Source organism: Anguilla rostrata, chromosome 1, assembly GCF_018555375.3.
Source record: "Anguilla rostrata isolate EN2019 chromosome 1, ASM1855537v3, whole genome shotgun sequence".
NCBI lineage: Eukaryota > Metazoa > Chordata > Actinopteri > Anguilliformes > Anguillidae > Anguilla > Anguilla rostrata.
Window position 1 is genome coordinate 45,343,993 of NC_057933.1, and position 24,019 is coordinate 45,368,011.

The 24,019-nt window shown below is 42.8% G+C and overlaps 1 protein-coding gene across 49 annotated transcripts in view; it reads left to right on the forward strand.

The window, feature by feature from the left end:
* rims2a (regulating synaptic membrane exocytosis 2a) overlaps positions 1–24,019 on the forward strand; it is a 251,613-nt gene that overhangs the window by 215,838 nt on the left and 11,756 nt on the right. For 43 of the 49 annotated variants that reach the window (XM_064308375.1, XM_064308452.1, XM_064308208.1 and 40 more), the window contains one exon: positions 3,301–3,518. The exons of 3 other annotated variants lie outside the window; for them this stretch is intronic. In XM_064308375.1, the coding sequence (XP_064164445.1) occupies positions 3,301–3,518 (218 nt within the window). Of the gene's footprint in view, positions 1–3,273; positions 3,519–24,019 lie in introns of all 49 variants that reach the window. 3 more of the 49 variants (XM_064308385.1, XM_064308419.1, XM_064308584.1) reach the window with 1 other exon arrangement.

Below are 24,019 nucleotides of genomic sequence, written 5' to 3' on the forward strand. Positions count from 1 at the left end.
GTGTAGGCTGTGTTGTGGAAACTGACACTTGCTTGTGGGTGCGTGCATTTGAGCATGCAATTATAAGTTTCAAATTTGGGAAACGTTATATGAACAATTTTGTTCAAAACCTTGCTTTCTTCAATCATTATTAGCGACTGGTTCGTTTCTCAAAATGATTTGCACAGGAAATATGACACGTAAAAATGATTAAATCAGGGACAATATTTAGCCCTTTCTGTGGTTCCGGGGTATTGGACCAGTCGTATTTTTAAGCTGACATTACGTCAGAATCCTATTTCCCTTATATCTACAGTACAAGTTTGCCAATACATAATGTCAAGGAAATGCTTCCATTTGCAAATATGTGCGAGTAAACCTTTGAATTCACTGGATGTACTCTAGACTCATGCATTGCAAGTGCTCATAAAACACAACCGATGCTGGCAGTCAGAAAGGGGCTGTCACTCACTCAACCCTTCCATTATTTAAACAAGGGCTAAATTACCCCGTGCTGATGGCACAGCACCAAGAGCGGCAGCGGGTTTCCATAGAAAAAGTGACAACTGCGGTCAAAGAGTTTTCAGGATCTCATCTGCATCTCCAAAGCTCCCGCATGCTTTTGAAATTTTTACATCTTATTTTTTCATTTGTACCTCAATGATGGATGCCTGATCTCAGTTTTGAATGCCTGGTCATAATCATAAGCACACCACATCACAGTATCGACATGTCAGGTTGACACTAAAATGTAGCTATGGCTAGAAAAAGCTGGAACCAGTCAGGTTTTTGTAAACTCACAAGCTATGATCTGCAGTGATGCTATGATCGATTGTGTATTGCCCAACAACTAGAATTACTATTCTTACAAATCTATGAGGAGTAGCAACTTTGATATTGCATTATCACATCAGTTGACTCCCTTTTTTACCTCATATCTGGACTGATTCCAGGTCAGAAAAAATGAAATTATGCTCATCCTTCAATCATTTCTCTTTTTAATCGCTGTTCTAGCTATGGCTGTCTGTGTCAATGCCAGACTTGCGTAAGGTTACGTGGGAAGATCAATGCAGGTCTACCTATGCGGTGCATTGGAGGAACAGTCTCAGAGAAATGACGGTATGGAAAATACACTGGCACGATAGCAAAATTTCCTTCAGTATAATCTTAACAATAATCCCCAATTTATGTGGGTCAATGTATTTAATTGCAATATTTAAAGTCCTATCCTTGTGCACCACCTTCTGTTTGCTGAAGATTATGGTGTTGGCAGTTATTTATATTTCTCTTGACCCTTGTATACATGTTTCGCTAAATGTTCTATCATGAGGAGGTAATTCATATCTCCATCACTAATGTGAAAATACTGGATATCGGTAGCAGTGAACAGTCAATGATATGCAGGTGGTGGCCAATGTCTGATTATACTGGAAAGGGCGTTGGGCAATGTCTGGTTATTGGTAAAATGGCTGTTTTTGAGCCAGACTGAAATTTGCAGTGAATCTCTCAGTTCCACTAATTATTTTATCTACTTGGTTCAGGAAGTAAGCTTATGAGTGAAATAATGTGGTGTAGTGCATGGTTGGAGCGAATCCCTGCAGACACTGCAGAGTTGAGCAGCCCTGGCTTGGACACCCTTGCCTGTGAAACATCAGCAAGCAGAGCCATCTTACTCAATCCAGCTCCAGTTACAGTCACCGAGTTCTCTTCCTGCAGACATGCAAGCCATAATTATTGGTCGCTAGGACTGTCCAGACTTTTTGTACTCACTTAATTAATTGCTGAGCCACATACTGCTTTGCGTATGCTTGTTGTTCCGTATTCATTCACAGTTCTGTTTTTCATCCACTACCTGTAATTAAGTAATTACATTGGAAGAAGCTTAGATAGAGAGGTCTGTAGAGAGCTGGATTTGGCAAGAGACACTTTCTTTGTAATTAAATAATTGGCTTAAATATGGTGAAATTGCCACTGACTGTTGATATGAAGATAGAAATCCAGCTAGTGCTGGAAAAAGCTGGCCCCAGATCTGCATATAAATGAATGGGATATACAAAGCCCAGGAAACTGAGAGACTGGCACAGATAATTGAAATAATTGAACCAGCAATTGTCAAAGCTCATTGATTCCCCCCCCTCCATTCTTCTAAATCTATTTTCTTTAATTGCTTTTTCAAGAAGATAGAGCTTACTGGGTCAAGAGCTTACTGGTTATTAAAGCACAGAAGTCCTAAGGGCTGTCTTACAAACTGGATATGCATTGTGTCCCTGGCTGTTCTCTTAATTATTTTCTTGGATCCAGAATCAAGCCTTAATTTGGATCCTGTTCTCGTTATCTGTCAAACAAGAGTAGGGTAGTTTGTACGCCACTGAAAAATATCTTAAATAAATCAGTATACCTTTGCTTTTCGTGAAATTGATATCAAGGAGTTTTTTTCATGATGAGGATGTCATGTTTAAGAGACACTATCCCACAGAGCAGTATAAATCAACATAAATCCGGATGCTGATATAATTATCCATGCAGTCCTCATGACCACCTCATTTCATAGACGGAAAACATGTAGACTAGAGATATTTATCAACGAGTTGAATCTTGAATTTGTGCCATGTTGCTTTCAGTACCCCCTGAGTACAATGATTCATGCTTACATGACATTTACATTTGTTTTATTTTTAACTTATTCGTACCAATACTGAGCTACATTTCTCCACCAATATAAAATGGAATTTTAAATGAATTTTTGTTGGATGTCTAAGCAACTTAATTTTACTGAAAACATGCAGACCCGTCCAGGGAATGTGTCTGTTTGTTTTCTGTGCAGGGAGAGGGCTGGAGGGAGGCAGGTTCATCCTGCTTTTCTCTGGGGTGTATTTTCAGTCTGCCCAAAGCTTTTCCGTCACCGCAAGTATGAACACACAATGCACCATTTCCAGAAGAACAGACAGGTTGATAAACACAGCTCAGGTGAACTGAACCACTGAGATTATATATTGAGCCATTCATTTAGATCTATGAAAGGAACAATGTCCATACGCTTGCTTGTCTTCGTGACCTCTTTGAAACAGTAGTATCATTGTACTCCCTTGAGCCATGTTCCCGTGGTGATGTAAGATATGCTTGGTGCCCCCTCCAAGTCCTCCCCTGTCCGCGACTCCTGCAGTTTCCAATTTCCCATATTCCTGTAGCTGAATCCTGTCCTTTTCTGTCTTCTCTGCTCTCCTGTCCTCCTTTCTGTCCCTTCCCCTCTTTCTCTCTGACCCCACGTCTCCGCCCGACCGCCGTTGCTGACAGTGCCTTTGCGTCCAAAATGAAAAACAGGCAGATGAGCGAGTCCGGGCAGAACATGACCAAGAGCTCGAGCATGGGCGGGGACATGTGCAACCTGGAGAAGACGGACGGCAGCCAATCGGACACGGGCGTGGGGACCACGGAGGACGCCGAGGAGAAGAAGAGGCGCTCAAGCATTGGTGCCAAAATGGTGGCGATCGTCGGGCTCTCGAGGAAAAGCCGGAGCGCCTCTCAGCTCAGCCAAACAGGTAGGACCCGCCCACTGACCATCGGCCCCTCCCTTCAGCTTCTCTCCCCCATGTCTTTCAATGCTGCCATGATGACCAACATTTGCTTCCCTTTAAGTCTATTTTCTCCCAGGAACTCTAAGGACCAGAGTATCCCAGATGAACCAAGAACCTAAATTCCTTGTTAACTCAATATCTCTTCCTCCTAGATAGCAGGAATCACTGTGGCTGTATATACCCCATAAGCTGCTGCTACTTATTTTGATACTTTATTCACAATGGCTTGCATGTGTGAAGACCACATCAGTCCATCATGCATCATTTTCTTTATAGGAGTTTATCAAGGATACACAGGACCCTTCCTACCAAAAGACCCACATCACTTCAGTTCCTTTTAAAGATGAATCTTCAAAATGTCAATTTGTCCTGACAACTTATGTTTGGTTTTGTGCTCCAATTTGTGCTACTGGATTAATGCACAGTTTTCTAAGACTCGCAGCTTTACCAGGAAAACTGTTTCATTTCTTTCATTTTGCAGAGAAGGGATTATCTTCAGACCTGCAGTGTCCATCAATAACTACTCTTTGGATTACCTTATCACTATATGGCCATTACATGCATTTACAAGCTGCGCAAATCTTGGGTCTTGTACTCCCTACGTAGATCTTTGATTTGTTTTCTTTTTGTTTTGTTATTTTATTTTTTATTTTTTGCTTGTTTGGTAATGTATGTTAAAGCTTGCATATATTTCTTTTCATTTGAATACACAGCGAAAACACACACACACACACACATCCAGCTAATCTCCCTTGATGGTAGCCTTGACCCCAGGGACTCATTTTGCTAATTAGGGCCTTCAGAGTTGTGGAGACATTTACATTCGTCCCAGGCCCTGTTTTGAACCTGCTGCTTTGCTTCAGTTCTTGCCACTCTGGCTCCAAGGCATCCATAGGAGGCATGATGAGCTCATTTTAGGCCTATAAGTAGCCACATCAGAGGCTGAGACTGCGGACTGTGAGAAAGAGTCTGCTCTTCACCCCAGCATCTGCAATGAGTATCACGAATGATTGTGGAACATGACAATCTATGTTGATTTTGTGTGTAGTCTGTTATGTGGGAAAAAACATTATTTATTCACAATTTCTAATGGCTAGATCACCTCTTGTAGCAATAAATAATTTTTTTAACTGAATTACTTTAAATCACTTTATAATCCTTCTCAATGCTGTCCAGGTGGTTCAGAGCTCAGTTGGGGCTTATAAAATGATAAATGTTGGCTGAAACCGAATGACACTACCTCTGTCACAGTTATATTTGGAATTCTGTTTATCTGTTTATTTTGAAATGACACTGCATACAAAATGAAGTGAATGAGGAAGTGTAAATCAGAGGAAAGAGAGAAATATTTTTGATTCTTAATTTCTCTCGTCATGAGTCCGTCAGAACATCACAAGCAATATCTCCGAAAGCAGCAACGAGCGAGCATAAGGGTTTTTTGTCTTCTCCTGTTGGGGGACTCCTTACTGCTCAACACACAGAACTAGCCTTGATGTGCGGAGGAAGTGTTTGCCATTGCCTTAGAATCATAAGCACAATGTGAGCTGAAGTTTCTTTTATGTATAGAAGTTAAAACATATACAATTACATATTTGTGATGTTATTGTAAATATTTCAGTTACCAGACATTCATCTAGTGTGGACTAGGCAAATTAGGTTGCATTGACCTTTGACCTCAGCAATAAGACAATGAGGTGTTTCTGTTTGCAGTATCCACACTGCACCTGCACTACCTTTAGTCCATTTGCATTGATACAGGGATTTCCATCTGGCCGAGGGCCTGATATTTTCTGTTATGCTGTGAAGAGCTGTGCAGGACTGAAGGTAGCTGACTTTCAGCCATCATTTCCTGCCCGGCACTGACTTCGTTTTTGTTTGGCCGGCTTTATTTTCTGCGCGAGGGCAAATTGATTCCCGACGCGCCGTCGGGAGCGTCTTTGTCCGCCGCCTTTTCACGGGTAATTGTCTGCGCGCGGACATAGGTTTCCCATTGGCCGGGGCCCACGACCGCTAGATGAGTAACCGCGCCGCAGCCGTCTGCTGAAGATAAACAGGAGGCCGCACGCGGAGCCCGGCGGCACGGGCTCGGCAGAGCTCACGTTGAGCTCGAAGCCTCAAAAATATAGAAACCCCGATCTCGCCTTGTGATCAGGAAGGCACATGTTCCCCCTCAAACTGCACCCCCCGCACTCCCCCCGCCCACCCTGCCGGGAAGCTTGTCCCAGTGACTACGCTCACTCTAAAGAAGACGCTTGATTTCCGTTGTGGGTTAATGAGATCTTCGATGGGGAACATTGATGTTTTGATTCTGGATCGCTCCAGTGGCGTGTTCACGCGGGGCAGAGTTCAGGCTCTGTTATTGCAATCGAAAAGCCTTGTTTTCCTCTCCTCTTTCCTGTGCATGCCTCACTCAAGCCCTGTCAAGCAGGTGAATGAAGGGACTGTGGTTTTGGGGGACTTAGTGTTGGATTAATTGGGGGGTCCAGTATAAGAAAGGAGTGCACAGGGTTGGAAGAGGGGATTTTTTTTGTCAAAATGGGGTAGTAAAATGAACAAGTAAATTAATTCATGAACTGCTACACTTATCGTCAGTAAAAGAATTACATGTTTTTTAAATCTTAAATGTTTGGTGAAATTTTAAAATGAAGTAATCTGATGCATTAGCATTGCTGTAAATCCCATAAATAACTGGCAGTTCATTCTCTGCGAAAATATAAATCGTTGTATTGCCTGAAAAGTGAGTGACAGCAGTAAAACAAATCCATACAAATGGTTTCATTGTGCACAGAGTAACTACTTAACTCTGCTCAAATTACTAATGTTATTTTACTCGCGCGTCTATGTGTGATTGCTGTCTTCCATCATTAAGGCAATAATTTTCTGTGTCAGAAGTGAACATGTGAACACAGGAGTTGAGCCATGGCCCATCTATCTCTAATGCGAATAATGTATGCCATATTTAATATATGTAACATTAAGAAGTCGCCGGTCAGACCACTGGTTTGCCAAAATGCTCTTCTGAAATTAAATCACGAATGCTGCACATAGAAAAGTGGGGATTTTAGCTGTGCAGTGATGCTGCAGTTTTTGTGCTGCAAATTCCAGTTAATTGTTTTAAATCCCAATGTCATAATTCCATAGATAAATTTACCATACAAATTTAACAGGATCACAATCTGTCATTTTTGAGAAGGAACCTGGCTTGCTAGCTCACCTCAGCCTGACTAGCATGTGGCAGCCCAGTAAACAGCTTAAATCCGACACCGTATCAATATTTCACTCAGTGCTTTTAAGCACACCAGTGGAACCTGCCTTGAAATTATTGGCTGTGTGAGCACCAATAGGGAGTGTGCCTGCCATCTACGGCTCTAGTTTGTTGTTGGTTTGCCCAGCGGGACTAGCCGCTAGCTGAAGGATTACCTGCAGCAGATGTAATTTAAGGAGGTTGTTCTCATTCTCAGTGGCGTAGCAAAGCAGCTGGACACCAGAGCAGCTGAACTCTGTGCTCTCGAAGTGCGGTCTCTGGGTTTGAAATGCATGCCGCCCAGTCTCCACCTCAGGAGCTCTATCTAGAGGGAGAGAATGTACTTGAGAGGTTTTCTGCAGTCTGATTTGTTTTTAGCAGGGTTAAGCTGGCGTTGGCTTTAATTGATGCCTGTATCTGGAGTTCCACTACACAAGATCAGGGTTCTTCAGAAGTGACTGATCATTGGTTTATTAGAGAGGCACAGCTTTAGAGAGTGGGTGGTCTTATCTCCCATTAGTATGCCAACCTGGTCAGGCTCTTAGAGTTTCCAGATGTCCGGTGTTCGACTGGAATGTCCACTTTCCTAATTATTTGCACTAGTCCAGTATGTGGTCCTGACCGGGCAATGTAATATCTGGGTCTGAGTAATTGATTGTAAAGATTTACCACTGGTACGTAATGAATTTGTGTCTCGACCAACCTTCGGCCCACGACTCATTCTGATAGCAGCCCCCCCGCGCCCAGTCCATGAAACCACAACCATGCACCATCCCCGGTTCGCCATCAGCTCTGACAGTGATCGAGCTTACGGCTGTGCATGTTGTCTGCCTTTGACAAATTCTAAATCTGGCAAGAGTCCTCGTAGTACCATAAGGTTACACTGTGCCCACGTAACTGAATCTTCTCTCCATTTCACAACCTTTTTTTCCCCTGATATTCATATTTACAGTCTCTGGCTAAAATCACACTGCTGCCAAAAACAGTATCTCGGGAGTGAGAGAGATTTTCTTGCACATGATCCAGGCCTTGTTCGAATAAACTGACACAAGTAAAAACTGAAAAGGACTGCAGATGTTCGAGGTATGAAATTTGTGTCGGCAATAAAAGAGAATGCTGCTCAGTGAGGCGCAGCTTTAACGTAAGGCAGTGCATTGCAGTATAGAGTTGCTTGCTTCATGCCGAATGGGCTCATTTATCTTTTCGATGGCGTTCTGAAGCTACTTGGTGAGAATTTCAGACGCAGCTGCAGTATTAGTCTCTGGAGGATGTGATCAGTTCAGCAATATTCATGAATATGCTGAAACAGAGCTGATTCATAAAATTAGATTGTTCTTCGCACCACGCAGTTTTCTTAAAATTGCTGGAAATTATCTCCCACCCGACGCTTAATCGTCCTCTAAGTCTATGCTTCCATCCCTGGCTTTTTCAATGAGTTGTGAAATCCGCGTCAGCAGAAAAAATACTTTGTCATTGACAAATTATCGCAAGCCGTAATGAAAATGTATGATGTCCATTGCTTTTCTTCATTGAACATTTTTATTATCTCAGTAGCAGGCACTAAAAAAAACAGTTATGCTTTTATTTAATTGCTTGATTTGATAGAATAAAGTCGTCATAGAGAAGACCTTGGTTTTGCATTCTGTGCTGCATTACAGTTTGTCCAACAATATAGCGTGCATCAACATATTAACATGTCATTGTACTGAAGATTCTCCAAGGGATATAGCTACCCTCTAGCTTAGAGGTTGAATAGCTCTGCCTTAGTAATGATGTGGTTCCTGCTGTATTTCTCCGTGTTCATGGACCTTGAAAAGGAATTATCACATCTTTTGGATGAGCCATTAAAGTGAGATCTTGACTCACTGTGGTCATTAAAGATCCCATGGTGCTTTTTGAAAGAGAAGGGGTGTCAACTCCAATGCCCTGGCTAAATTCCCACTTCAACTGCTGCTCTATATCTGGCAATATTATCATCCTCCTGCTTCTGATTGGCTGCGCAGTCCCTTCCATTCCCTAGGTACTCACTGCACATGAGAACTGCGGAATTGTTCTCACTTGTCCTACCTTGTTAAATGAAGGCAAAATAAATAAATGAAAAAACTTTATAAGAGACTTAAATATTGGTATCAGGGGAAAATCCCACCCAAAATTTGTAATGAGTTATCAGGTTTGGAGAAAGGAATATGAATCTTAAAAATCACGACACTTTAGATTTAATCGTGAGAGAATTTTTCTAAAAATATATGCACATAACAAGAGTAAATCAAGCTCTTTAAAAACCTTGAGTCTTCCACATTCAAAATCAAACATTGAAAATCAAGGACACATGAAGGTTCTAAAAACATTATTATTATATCACTATTTGTGCAGCCAAATGACTGTAGCTGAAGCAATGCAGATTAGGTAACACGCTCAGGGATAGAACAGCAGCACTGCAACCAGGAGTTGAACCAAAACATTCTGAATGCATTTTTACTATCCATTACAATAACCAACCCCCAGAACAATGCATGGTGTGCATGGACAAGATATGGGGATGTAAATATTTTAAATGTTTTACATTTGTTAAATTTCTGTAATTTTACAAGTACTCTTTTACATTTTACAAGTCTCTTTTGTTAGATTGCTACCACAATACCACTCCAGATGAAACTGGTCATGGTGAATTTTTCCCTGAACCATACATAACGGCACCAGAGTATCCAGTGGCTGTGTCTGGTTGATAAGGCTCTTTATGGAGGGAATTCTTCAGGCCTGAGACCAGCCTGAAGGACACGCTGAGTGCTCTGGGGAGGCTTTCATGAAACACACTCTGAACATCGTTTACCAGAACTCGCCTTGGCCAGCCACCTGCTGTACTGGGTTCTGTAAATTGTGGGTCCTTGTTCTGACTGGCCAATTCTCATCCTCAACCCCCTGATGACAGTTTGGGTTTCCCCTGAAGCAAGACCTCCAGCTCCCCAGTGCAAGAGCAATTTGCATGGCAGCCCAAAATGGCGGACAATCGCTAGTTTCGCGGAAACGGCAAGCGTTAGTTTCGCGGAACGGAAACGGCAGCTTGTTCTTCGACCGCGCCTTTGCAGGGAGCTGGGACCTGTCCGGTCTGCCATGACGCCCTCCCACCTCAGACTCTCCTCTGGACTAATAATGAGCTTCAGAGCTTAACGATTCAGTCACTGCATGACCGCCATTTTTGTAGCTAGTGTTCCACTTCCTTTACAACGGCATATTGGAATTGATCACCACGGGGAACGCAACACATTGTCTGTGGTCTCCATGGGTACAGATATGAAGCATGTCGGAAACAATTGACTTCAGTACAAAGTGTCTGTGCCCAATCTAGGTTTATTTAGGTGGTCCAAAATTAGAATAAGCACTAAAGTGTGCTGTTGTTATATTGAATTTCACCAAAGCTAGTGGGCTTGTCGCAGTGTTCTTTTTAATCGGTGGCATACACTGCATGAGCCTACACCGGTCTTATCTTCACGCTGTCAGTACCAGTATTTTTTAATTGCAATTTCAAAATAAAAAGTGCATTTTCAGAGCGGAAGATTGATGTTATCAAATGAATAGTAGCACAGTACATAGCCTACTTGTCCTTATCACTGATTAATTACAGCATTAAAAGAGTTGGTGTTGGGAACACTCAAATAAACCTGTGATGAGCAATAATGTTGCGGGTAGGACTTCACTTTGCTAGGCAACTGCTTGCAAGACCTAGAGTTGTAAATAGAATGCAGGCCTATTATGTAGCAATTATGTAAGTACAGTGACATTGATAGGCTACAGTTTTCTAACTTATTGTTTTCATTTGTTTGTTTTTTATTTACAGTATATTACATTTTTGCAGCTGTGATGTCACTGTATTTATTTGGATTCTTTGTGCTAAGTATTTTGCTAATTAGTCAAATTTGAGTGTTAAACTTCAGCCTTGTCTCATGAGGGAATCCAGCAGCGAAGGTCAGTAATATCAACAATGTTTCAGAGAGAAGTAACACCAGTGTCAAAATAGTAACATCATTACAAGCCAAATAGTTGGCTTGGAACGTTAATCACATTGGAAGGCTGCTATCTTGTGTGTATAATCTGAGTTTTGTGTGCAGTTTCTTTTGTTGGCCCTTGTAGACTCTGTTTGTAAACCCCACTCGCACCTCCATTGAGGATGCAACAAGCAAAATGTCAAGAGTTGAGGTGATCAGAGATATTGAAAATAGAATTTTTAGCAACATGAATGATTCCGTATTGATGGTAACAGTAATTATGCAGTGTTATAACGATCTTTACACTGAGTGCACCCTTAGCGTGTAGGAACATCATACAGTAGCTACTCTTTAGTAACAGTGCAGCTCTTTTATGTTTTTCCTTGTTCGGTATTTATGTATTCTAGGCCCTGTTTCATGAAGCAGGATTACTGAGTCAGCTGGATAACTGCACTGAGTAAAACTCAGAACCCTCCATTTCTGGAAGATGGACTGAAAAAGAACTGTTCTTGGTTTTACTCCATGCAGTTATCCAACTAACTTAAGTAATCCTGCTTCCTTAAATACCCCCTGGACATTTAGTTAGTACTGGGAATTGCAAGTGGAATAAGCAACATTAGCAGGTCATAGGTCTATCATCGCTAGCTAATATACTTGTAAAGTGAATGACTTTTTCATGAAGTTATCCATGGCCTTTTCAAAGTTGCTGGCAACTTTGTTAGCTTTGTTAGTGAAGTTGGCTACATGCAACATCTACTAGATAGCATGCATGCTCTATCAAATTAATTTCCCTTGATTGAAATAAATGCTGGTGCTGGTAACTAGATAGAAGTAACATCACTTATAGGTCTCACAGAAAACAGGCAAACTTCAGCTGACGCCACCAAAGAAAAGTAATTCCAAGGTGGACTCCAGTTTTTAAAGTTTTTTGTCGGCTTGTCTTTTTGCTTAGCTGTATCTAGGCTTTTTGCATCTGCCGTTGCAGCAGCTGACTTGCTAAAAACAGTTTGTTGGAATCTGATCCCAAACCTCAGGCTCTGTAGCCACACCCTCCCCTCCCCATACAGAAAAGAGCACCCCGCCCAGAAACATCCCAAACACATTTTAGAATAGCAAATCCAGGTAAAAGGTGCACAAATTTGGCTAATATGTGTAAACTCTGAGATTGCCAGTGCATCATAAATATGCCTTAGCATTGCTATTTTATAATATTTTCTAATAAAAATCCTGAATCAGAATTAAGAACAAAGTTTAATTGATTCCGAGCAAGTAAAATGTTTAGAAATACCCAAGCTTTCTGAGGTGTAACTTTTTCTTAGACTTTCTGCTCAGCCCGCTCTCCTAAACACTTCTGAATCCCTTTAACAAGCTCAAATCTGGTTCTGCTGCTTTGCCTGCTAGCCCGAACACTGCTGAATCCCTTTAATCGGCACAGCAAATTAAGTGCGGTGCTGCATTGCAGGCAAACGGGTTAGAAAACTGGAGTGAATGCTGGAGTGATAAAGGAAAAGCAAAGAGCAAGCTATGGCACCACATCTCGAGTTGCACAGTTTTAAACACTGATCAAATGCCCTCCAAAATGGGAGGCAGTAGTTAAATACAATCTTCAATGTACGGATCAATATATTATGGAACCAGATGAATAACACTGTTAGATCATTTCTGTTGAATGATCTCATCCTGTAATGAAGACTGCAGGATGCTGACCTGGTGAAATCCAATCACGTGCATTGCTTTTGGTAAGGAAAAGAGCGCATAAGATGGTCGCCTTGCATTTCTCAGACGGTCTGTAGGGTCTCGGGTATTTCCGTCATCACGTTTCTGAAGTCCAGGTCTTCATGTCTTGTGGAGTCGAACCGTGGCTCTGCAAAAAATAGGCTGCAAAAGGATGCTGATGTTATACTAAATCCCATGGTGCCGTGCTGTTGTTTTTCACCGGCCACAAAGTGAATTCATAAATAAATAAGCACTTTACATTTACCTGAGCATTTGATGAAATCAGCATTTCACCTTTTGCTTTATATTAGCCTTCAGAAGTAGGCTGCAGGCTTGATTGCATTATTATAGATGAACCATACAGTACTGTAGGTGTGTTGACCTGCTGGAAATTGCTTTGGCCTGGCATCCTGTCACTTATAGCATGGCTTCTGTTGGTTCCTTTATCCATAATTACTGGTAGTTTAGATATTGCTGTTCTGTTGCTTATACTGGCCTTGATTTATATACCGAGTGTGTGTCAAAGATTTGTATAAATGAAATTATCAAACTTTTTCAATGTTTACTTGGCATTTACTGTTATGTGTGTAAAGTAGCCAAACACTTCATGCATAATTAGTATAATTGCCTTGAGGCGGAGCCCGCTAGCCGTGTAACGCACCAGGTCCGTTCTTTCTCTTACGCGGTGAGAGAGAAACTTCGAGCTCTCCGCGATCGAAGCGAGGCACGGCAATTCATCTTGGCGACGAGTCCCCAGCACCTTCCCCCCCGTCCTCGGCCCTAATTAGTCTCAGAGGGAAGGAGCGCGAGACGGCAGCTTTGTGAGGATGATGCATCGCGCGTCTCGCCCGAGGTGCGCGTCCAGAGCTTCTCCGGCGACGGCCCCCGCGGCAGCGCACCGTAAGGAACGCCGCCACGACGGCCCCGGCGTCCCCTCAAGCGCTCTCCAGCTTCAGACGCTAATTACGCGCCGGCCCACATTTCAGCCGCCGCTTCTTCGCCTTTGTCTTCGCTTTTAAATCTCGCCTGTTTAATGTTTGTCTTCCCCCCCGTTTGTTTGTTTTGTTTGAGGTCGTGTCCTTGTCCTTTTATCACGTTCAAATTTGAACAAAGGAAATGTGTTGCGTGTGGTGAAAAATCTCCAGCACAGGCACAACAGTGATTGTAGCATATTCAGCGATCCAGTGATTTTGCATTGGATTTTCCGTTATGTAACATCTTTACATCACAAATACAATATTTTGCAAAAAAACGTGCCTTGTGTACAATTGGTAACAGTTAAATACTCTTCTTTTGGATATTCTTTTGGATTTGATTCTTGTATTGTAACTTTTTCATTATTTGAAAAGTACAGATTTATGAGATGATTTGGGAACTTGAAGTACAGAATTTCAGCATTTGGTTTTCCGTGTTTTCCGCGGCAATGCTTGTTGTCCAGGGACACTTTTACTGATAATTGGGTGAGTTCGCCCTGCTGAAGGAGATGGATGAGGGTGAATTGGCAGTGTATTCCACTGCAATTTCTGATGGGTTTCCAATAGACTGGGGTGAACTGTTATTCCAGGGGGTCAAGTGCAGATTAAAACCTGCGGCAACAGCTGTTTTCGTTTCTAATGGATAAAGCCATCAGATTCAAATAGCCAGGTAATTGTTATTTAATGTGCTAAAGTGCTTTATGTGTTCGCTTAATCGTTGCTAATAAATAAGTTCCTACTGAATTATGCATGGCATAGGGCACCGGTGCGATCATGTGTATCAGTCTGCAATAATAACGTGCTTCTGAGAACTCATTATTTATAAGACAATTTGTACTTTATTAGTATTGGTTCATTATGCAGGCATTTAAACCCCTTGCAATGCGACATTAGCATTTTGTGTTCTTAATATTGTGTAATTGATGAACTAAAGGTGTGCCAAGTTTTCCAGAAAATCACCAGCTTTTCCTATGAATGAAAGAAAAGATGTAATGCTGTCAGAGAGGGTGACAGAGATGAGTACCCATAGCAACCGCGGCTACAGGCTGGCTGCTCTGATCACCATTCGTGAGCAGTAATTACACTCATTTGGGCGGCGCTCTGTGTAGTGGCTGATGCCGCGGTCCCTCCTGTTAAGCTCACCGCCTTTGTCTCTCCGGTGTTCTTCCCCATACAGAGAGCCTCATTTCAGTCTCCTCACATGCCAGATGCAAGCTACTGAAAACATGTTCCCTGCTCATAACAGGCCTCCATTCAATATATTTTTACTTAACTTTCACTCGGCATTAAGTTCTAGTGTTCAGGTCTTGGACTTTATTTTTCTCACAAACACAGTTGGTCAGATTCATTTTGGTGTTCGCTGAACATTCAAAAAAAAAAAAATACACACTTGAATTTAACTGTATCAACTGATTCGGACTAGAGTATTTTCAGATTGGTAAGACTGATTTTACCAGCTGTATGTGACCACATCTGGGTTGCAGTTTCTTCTGTAAGCTCATGAGAAACCCTCCAGTGTGCCGCCATTCACATTGTCTGTTGATTTAGGCACCACCACACTTTTGGTCCTCTGTCAGGTAGTGATAACATTACATTTATTTGGCCGACGCTTTTATCCAAAGCGACGTAGAATGAGTGCATACCAAAGCTCATTGTAACAAGTACTCATTATGCAACAGTTATTAATAGCTATGATCCCATTAAGTCCAGTTCACGCAGTAAGCATAGGCTAGGTCAGAGAGTAATGTTAAGTCAAACTAGGAGGCATGACAACAAGCCACAGCATCAAGATAACGATGCAAGTGCAAAATGAGTGCTGGATGGAGGTACATGTAACATGAAAGTGGTAGAGGAGGTACATATGTAACGTGAAAGTGTTACAGGAACAAAGTAGAAGGATACAAGTGATAAGAATGATCTTTCTATTGGGAGTGCCCTGCGAAGTGGTGATAGTTAGTCCAGGTATAGTCTGAAGAGATGTGTCTTCAGAGCACAGCGGAAGATGGGCAATGAGGGAGCGGTTCATAGAGGAACAGGAAGTTTGTTCCACCTCTGGGGAGCTCGGGTGGAGAAGCTCTGTGGTAGGGACGAGGAAGAACCATTCACCCGGGGATGGCGAGGGGTACAAGTCGCCCTGCTGCGGGAGAGCAGAGTGGTCAAGCTGGCGTGTTGGATTGAATCAGGTCCTGTAAGTAGGCGGGGCCTGTCCTGTTGACTGCAGTGTAGGCGAGGGACTTTGAACCTGATCCTGGCAGCGACCGGTAGCTTGTGGAGTGATAACAGGGCTGTCCAGTGGGAATGATTATGTAACTCCTCTTGCTTAGGCAACCTGATACCAGATTAAAACATTGGTCCAGCCAACATGCTGATGTTTACAGTTTTGTATGTCAATATATTGATGGTCTAGAAAAGGGGCAACATTGCTGAGCAGTGTTTTGCTATGCAACACATTTGTGTGTGTGTGTGCACCTCTGCATGTGCATTACTTTGGGATATAATTAACTATGGAAAAAATCGGAAAATCTGAATTGCAATGGCAAAAATGGGGCCACTGTGTTGCTCGTCCTATTAAGGCACTTGCCGTGTTCTAGTGCTGGGTACATGCCTCATGCCTGGAATCTCATTGGACCGTGCCAGTGCCAGATCTGTGACCGGTACGGTACTGTATATGACACAGAGCATGGGGACCTGCAGGTCCGCCTCTTCCGCGGCCAGGTGACGGTGAGACTGACATCCTGAAAGGCGGGTCCTACGGTAGATACTCGCCATTGCTATTGCTCAAACGGTGACTCACACATTCCAAAATTCTAGTTCCCAAGCTGAGTCAGCCGCGCCCACGTAAGTCTGTTCCTCTTGCAGATATTCAGCTAAAGCTGCACTTCCCCGATTAGGCTACATTTAGACACAAATGCTAAAAATAATTCACTGTAGCTCTTATCTCTCAGTTTGCGGAGCTGCATCTGAATGAGGAAGAACCCGCACTAGAGGGTGAAACTTTAAGTTTTAGGGATTTTTTTCCAACAGAGATACTTTGTCCTAGTTTTTTTGAAGAGTTATTTCATATTGTCACATTTGGCTCATTGGAGAGTAGTCTTAAGCGTCATTTTCAGTTTTGTGACCCAATCAGTTGCGGAAAGACACTTCCTGCTTTAACCCCTTCAGTACAATGACATTAAATGAAAGCCATGTCAGCATGACCGTGCAAGTTTGGTTTCCACAGAAAACCCAGAAGAACGCTATTGTTGGATCTCAGGGACTGGCGATGCATTCACCTTTCAGGGATTTCAGTTATTTGTTCATGTTTAGCACATTCACATTTGACCATTTCCAGGCTGTTCAACCATTCATTTGCGGTTGAAACCATTTTTTAAGAATCTCTTTCACCCCTAAATTTCAACTCCCTGGTCTAAAGAACAAAGCAAAGCCGAGAAACAACCGTTTAGTTCTTGGTTTACCTTTCTGTTGTTTTTCTTCACCAGGGTTTTCATTCAGCCGAGATTAATGAAGTGCTCGCGACCTGTAATGGGGCGGAGGGAAGCGGGGGGGGGGCTCTCTGAACAGAGCGAAGCCTCTTCGCCAGAGTAAACATGTTTTCTGCTCGCGCACTCATGTCTGTGGCCTGCTGATGTCATCGTGAAGGACAGCAGGCCATATGGTGGGCTGTTGCGCGGGAGCGATTGCTCAGATAATGCGCTGCCCGTTTCGGTTCTCTCTCAGATCTCGCCGTTCCGAGCCACTGCCTGGCTCTCTGTCTCGTACCGCTGGACACTTATCTAGCATGCGACACATCGGTGAATTGTTGAATTAGGCACTTACGTGTCTTGGTGCGATTTTGTTTTGTCTGTTTTGTGCATATGCGTACCATGCTTGGTGAGAAGGCTGTGTGCATGTACTGTATAAAAGCTGGTGTTTTTCAGGAATGAGGATTGTTATCATTATGTCATTATAATAAAATCTAAGCATTTTGTTATTGTGTGATTGGAGCATAGTGTAATCAACCTATGGTCTTCAAGAACATATCCACTACGTGGCCAAAAGTATGTGGACACATGAACATCACACTCATGTGTGCTTGTTTAACATCTCATTCTAAAATTATGGCAGTTAATATGGAGTTAGTCCTCCCTTTGCTGCCTTCTGGGATGGCATTTCACTAGATTTTGGAACATGGCTGCAGGGATTCGCTTCCATTCAGCCACAAGAGTATTAGTGTGGTCAGGCACTGATGTTAGGTGATAAGACCTGGCTCACATTCACCGTTCTAATTCATCCCAGAGGTGTTTGATGGGGTTGAGGTCAGGGCTCTGTGCATGTCTTGGTAAGCTAAGGAAGACCTCTACAGTTGATGACCAAAGAATACTCACCATAATGAAGAAAAGCCCCCAAACACCTAACGCCCTATTTATTCTGCTACTGCTATCAGCAGTTAGGTCATCAAGGAAAACATGTGAGCCAGAACCTGCAGTAGCCATGCATGCCCAAATGGTAACACCCCGGCCACCATGTTTCACAGATGAAGGGGTGCTTTGGATCCTGGGCTGTACCTTTTGGCCTTCATACTTTGCTCTTGCCATCACAGTGAATTACATTACATTACATTATAGGTTCTTAGCAGACGCTCTTATCCAGAGCGACTTACAACAAGTGCATTACAAAACTCAGAGACAAGCGCTTTACAACATTCCTGCAAGAGAGCTACAATAGGTATAACTTTGTTACCAAGATATAATGAAGAAATGATACACCCCCTATTTTTTTATATTTCAGTTTATGTCTAAAAAAATGTGAGAGAAGCAGTGAGCCGTGATGAGGAGATGGTGAACAGGCACCAGTCTCACGATGAAGGAGTGCTGGTCCTGCTGTACTTTGACTTCAGAAGCTCTTGCCATCACAGTGAATCTTGGCATCAGTTGGTCTCATCTGTCCACGAGATCTTTTTCCAGAACTCTGAAGGCTCTTTTAGGTACTTCTTAGCAAACTGTAACCTGGCCATCCTGTTTTTACATCTAACAAATGGTTTGCATCTTGCCACTGTAGTTGTGTTTATTAATTCCTCTGCAGACAGTAGTTACTGACACATCCATGTCTGCCTCCTGAAAAGTATTTCTGATCTGTCAGACAGGTGTTTCTTTATATGGTGAGGATATTTCAGTCACAAACTGTAAAGTTCTTCCTTGGCCTACCAGGCCCTTTGCAATTGCTGAGATCACCAGGGCTCTCTTTCTTCTTAATGATGTTTCAAATGGTTGATTTTGGTAAGCCATATAATACGTACAATGAACAGTATAAAGTGTATGTTGTGTAGGGTACGTACATTTATGCACATTTACGAACAGCGGTTTTAAGGAAGCTACATCTGAGTGTCTTTGCTTCTGCTTTGAGAGGCTCGCAGCCCAGTGCGGGGGGTGATGGGGCATCTGTCAGGGGGAGGAAGTGAGGCTGGCTCTGCCTGTGTGGGGACGGTCAGCCGAGAGACCGCAGCAGCCACAGCAGGAGCAGATCGGCCCTCTCTTCTGTCAGCGCAGGTACCGAAGAATGTAAACTCCATTAGGCGCTGTTTACGCGCGCGGGGCCCGCGGGCTGCCATCCGTACGCCAGCTGATTTTTATCAGACCTGTTTGCCGAGCGGCTCGTCTGTGGAATTCTCCGCATTCCAATCCACGGACGCGGTGATCTTCCGGGCATTTTTAAATTCTTGTGCTGTGAGCGTAGAAGCGGTTCTCTTGTGAGGTCAGAACGGCAACGGTCACCCTCAGTCATTCATTGCAGTTTCATTTTAAGAAGTCATACTTTCCATTGTAAAATTTCCCTTTGTGTAATGCTACTTTCTAGTTATCTGTGGCAATGTATTGCATTTTAATTTGGTGCAATACATTTCCAGTTACTGTGCCCAATTTGGATGTGCCATTTGTGCCTCGAGTCACTGTGCCACCCACACCTGCTAGAGAAAGGGTGTTCACTGTTATGAAAGATTTATCTGCTGTTGACAATTCTATACGTCTCTGGCCATGTAGTCCTACAGGAGAGCAGAGACAACAGTTGGTAGTCTGTGGTTACCTGCCGCATCACAGGAAGGAACTAAAACAGAGACCCTGGCTGATTTAAATCCACCCTACCCATGGCAGGACAAGCACCATTTTATCCCACCATTATAGACTTCCTGTTTCATGTTGAGAACCACTCTGGTTTAAAAACATATCCCATATGGACACATATGTTAAGCGAAAGATTAGTACAAAGGGCATATACAATACAAAGTACAACCTGTGGTTGTGGTTTAATATGTTTGATTTCTGTGGATAATTTCTGCTAAAATTATAATGCAACAATCCACTCTGCATTTTCTTCAGCGGTGCCAAAAATGAAAATGAAGCAACCGTTTTAAAATTTCTGTTCCTTCCCAATCGGCATCTTTCATTTGGCATGAATATGCGTTCCTGTTTGGGTGCCCATGAAAACCAGTGTTCTAACCATCTGATACATACGCCATGTGCTGTTGAGTAAATGCCCTTTTTTGGCAACACTGGATTATCCAGTTCGCGTTGGGATTGAGCAATAAAATGATGGATGACCACAGCCATTGTCTGCAGTTGCGTGTGTTGCAAGCACCATGGCGGGTGACCGTTCTGACGTGAGGGGTCTGGCTCGCGGTGTTCTGTTTGGGGTGTCTGCAGTACTCAGGAGTGGAGTACCAGCGGAAGCAGAAGAGGCTCAAAGGCAATCTGAAGTGATTTATCGTCAGTCACCCCCCCAAACTCTTACCCGCAATGAAAGGGCCCAGGAACTGCTTTGTCTGATCCTGGTTCGGGCCTTTTGATGGGTACCAGGTTCTCTCTGATGGCCTCTGAAAAACATGCTCAAAATTTTCCACTGTTAAGCGTACGCTGGTATGGACTGTGCAATGCTCAGTCTTGAAGGTTTTGCTGCCAGTATAACAAGTTAATTTCCCTCTAATTGTCTTTAGTTGTAGACTATAATTGCCTTGTTTATTCCTCTGTGTCGGTTTCACAGAAATTAATTCTGGTAACTTTTTTTATCCCTTGACCGTGGTTTGTGTACTTCTTCATTCTCTATTTCTGGAGCACAGAGTGACTCACTATGAGCAGAACTGGCAGAGCTGTCATTTATTCTAAAGCACAGAAGGTTCGGGTGGCATTCTTGTATGTGTGAGATTCTATGCGCCATTGTATGTCCTGTATTTCACGCTTTTCTATTCAGACACATTGCAGGAAATAGCTTTCAGAATCTATTGCTACACTGTATGTTAATTCTAAACCATTAGCTTCTGATTTTAGTGCAATGAAACAGGTGTGTGGATTGTGAATGTTTATTTATCTGCCATGGCCGATGTCCAATTAAATGGAAATGGTTTTGATTGTTACGAAAGATGTGGTGTATGATTGTACATCCTTTGCAATTTGGAAGCACGTCTGTTCAGGAACAATACAAATATAATTTTCTGAGAACGCGTTCATGCTGATGGCTGTGCAGTTTGTGAAATTGATTCATAAGCAACATAGTTAAATGTTCTTTTGCAAAATGATCAAAAAGTGCAGCCGCATTGTTTTGAAATGCTCTTTAGAACAATATCCAGATGGACGACTTGTTTATGCCTGCTTGGGAAATGGAGCAGACAAAAGAAACGAAATATGCAATTAACCTTATTCTGTACAAAAGGTCAGTGCCGAATACGATTAGCCAAACAAGCCATGTCGATGGCCATTATCTGTCTGCTCGAGTGCCATTGTCCGACGCTATCTTTGCGCCAGGAAGCACATGCGTGTTGTTGTCCTCGGTGTTCCTGTCACCAGGAGATGGGAATGGCAGGCGCCACGTAGCCGAAAGTTGGGTCAGCCCTTCGTTCCGTGCGAATGGCTATTTCTCTCTGCCTTTTGTCCCGGGAAGGAAAAGCAACGCGTCCGTTCGCGTGGGATGGTAACAAGTACAGGCCATTATTTGTGCTGCATATCACGACCGTGCCATCTTTTCTGGTGGGGGAAAGAAAGAATTAGAGTTGGGTGTTTTTTTAAGCGTGTACAGTGTGTTCCTAACGTGGAACGTTGTGCTTTTTCGGACTACTGTCTCCAGCATGATTTAGGACAAAAAAGCTTCCCTCCTCTGTTGAAAGTCTCGTAGGATGGAGTAGAGTCATGTACTGTGGGGAATTTCCCATCACTCCCCCACTGTTTTGTTTATCTTTTTTTTTTTTTTTTTTGAATTCCCGGAGCTGGTTCTGCTTCCCTCAACTCAGGGAAGTGAGCAAAGGGTCACCGTGAAGTATTTTGTTTGTCAAAAGAAAACGTAAGGTGGTCGCCGGTTTCATACTCAAAAGCGACGGACAGGAGCCCCGGTATGACTACAGTGCGGTCGACTCATGACTCACCAGAGATGGGGCAGCATTACACGCTAACACCTCTGAGGCTTAAAATGAGAGGTGGAGGAGTCCCTCCTCAGAACTGTCACATCGAGCTGCTGACTGTATCTGATAAAGAGTAGCCCGGTCACAGAGCCTGTACTGTACTGTACGCTAATGTTCCACTTTCACGGATTCCATTCTACAACACGTCTCTGTGTTCACCAGAAATGAGAATACGCCATTAACTAAATAATTACTGAATATAATATAATTATCTTGGGGTTTCATTGCATTTATGTTAGTATTAGACATACTGTTACTAGATTTACCAGCAGCAGCTCCAGTTGTGTGTTAACTGGTCTTCTCTGCTTACCGTAGACTTTGACCGGGACTCAAACAAACATTTTTTCTTCACAAAATTAACTTATCATTTTCTTTTATGAATAAACACAGACTTGGATTTCATTGTGAATCAAATTTAAGCAAAATTGGCCTGTGTTGTTGCAATATATAAAATATGTTCTAGTGTAGTATCATGATTAAAGATAAGGCTACATAGAGAATTAAAGAAAAGGTTAGATACAGGGCCTGGTAACATGACTGCATTTGTTTCCCTGCTGGATGACCTACACCCATACAGAGCCAGTACAAACAAATTAGAGGCTATTCTTGTTTGCTGCTAATTGTGTCTGATTCATACTCTGTTAGCACCTTTTCACTCTGCATGCTACTCTATGCTACTGTAGCAGCAACTTTTATGCTGATTTGAGGTGAGAATTCTGCTCAGAAATCTGTGCATTGCAGGTGTTGTTTATTTTCGTATTGCAGGTGTTGTGTATCAAGACTATTATTTTTGCATGCAGTGGGTTAATTTGTTCATTTGTCCAAACACCTGGTTAAGAGGCTGCCATGTTTGTTTTTTTTTGTTTTTGTTTTTTTGTATTCATTGACAAAATGAACTCACAGACGTCACAGACGGTTCTGATGCCTGTTTAATGAAATCCTGACGGGGTGGTGCGATGGGTGTTATTTGTCTTACAGACAGTAAATGAGTTTCTCTTTTGTCTAAGGAAGTCTTCGGAGTGTACCAGAGTTTAAAATAAAATGAGAGCAATGTGAATAAGGACAGTTTCGAAAAGTCTGATTGCAGCAGTCAAGGAAAATCCAAGATCAGCTGCAGTGTCTCTGTTCTGTGTCTTATTTATTGTATCGAGGGCTGAATCAGGCACTTTTTTTGTAGGCAATCCGAGTGTAGGCTAGTCTTCTGATTTCCCTCTGATAATTCACCAGAATTCTGCTCTTCACGACATTTGGAAAAGTGTACCTGTGGGCCATTTAATTAAGCTTGGAATTTCTCTCCTGCCCTGGATCTTTGAGCAGTGAGAGGCTTTTAACTAAAACGGCAATAACTGGAAATGCTGACACCAGACGTAAAATGTTTGTTTAATTAAATGTTCTGTTAAATAATAGATTTGTGTGAGAATTTAAGGGATTGTGTTAACCCTCTTGGACGTTTACCCATAGACTATTGTTAGGACAGGTTCCATCCACTCCCACCCTGAAGCTATGTCCAGTGGAGCGCATATTTTCTGCATGGGGTTAGAAAGCATGGACGTTCCACTGTTCCCCAGATTCTGCTTTGATTCTGCTTTGCTTCTTATGAATCCTGTTGGAATCCGTCATGGCTGATCTCTGTAGTGGAGGGAGTGCAACAGATTATCCAAGCCCCAACCGTCTGTGAAAGCAGTCGTGCACCACCTCCAGCCATTTCAAGGAGCTGCGCAGCTAGCCTCAGTCAGTCATGCACCACCTCCAGCCATTTCAAGGAGCTGCACAGCTAGCCTCAGTCAATCATGCACCACCTCCAGCCATTTCAAGGAGCTGCACAGCTAGCCTCAGTCAGTCATGCACCACCTCCAGCCATTTCAAGGGGCTACACAGCGCTTCCTCTTTGCGTTTCTACACTGATGACAGTAGTGGTGCTGGGATGTGCTGAATTTTGTGCATAGATTATCAGGGTATAATTTTTGTAATTATCACAGGGGCACGACTTGTAGTTCACCTGCCAGTGAGATCAAGCATTAAGAAGCGAAGTCTTCAGCTCACGTCCTAACATGAACTCCCAAATGTGCTGGTCTGGTAAATATTTCTGTTGTGTGCATTTTGCAGTGATAAGCTCAAGTCATGCAAAA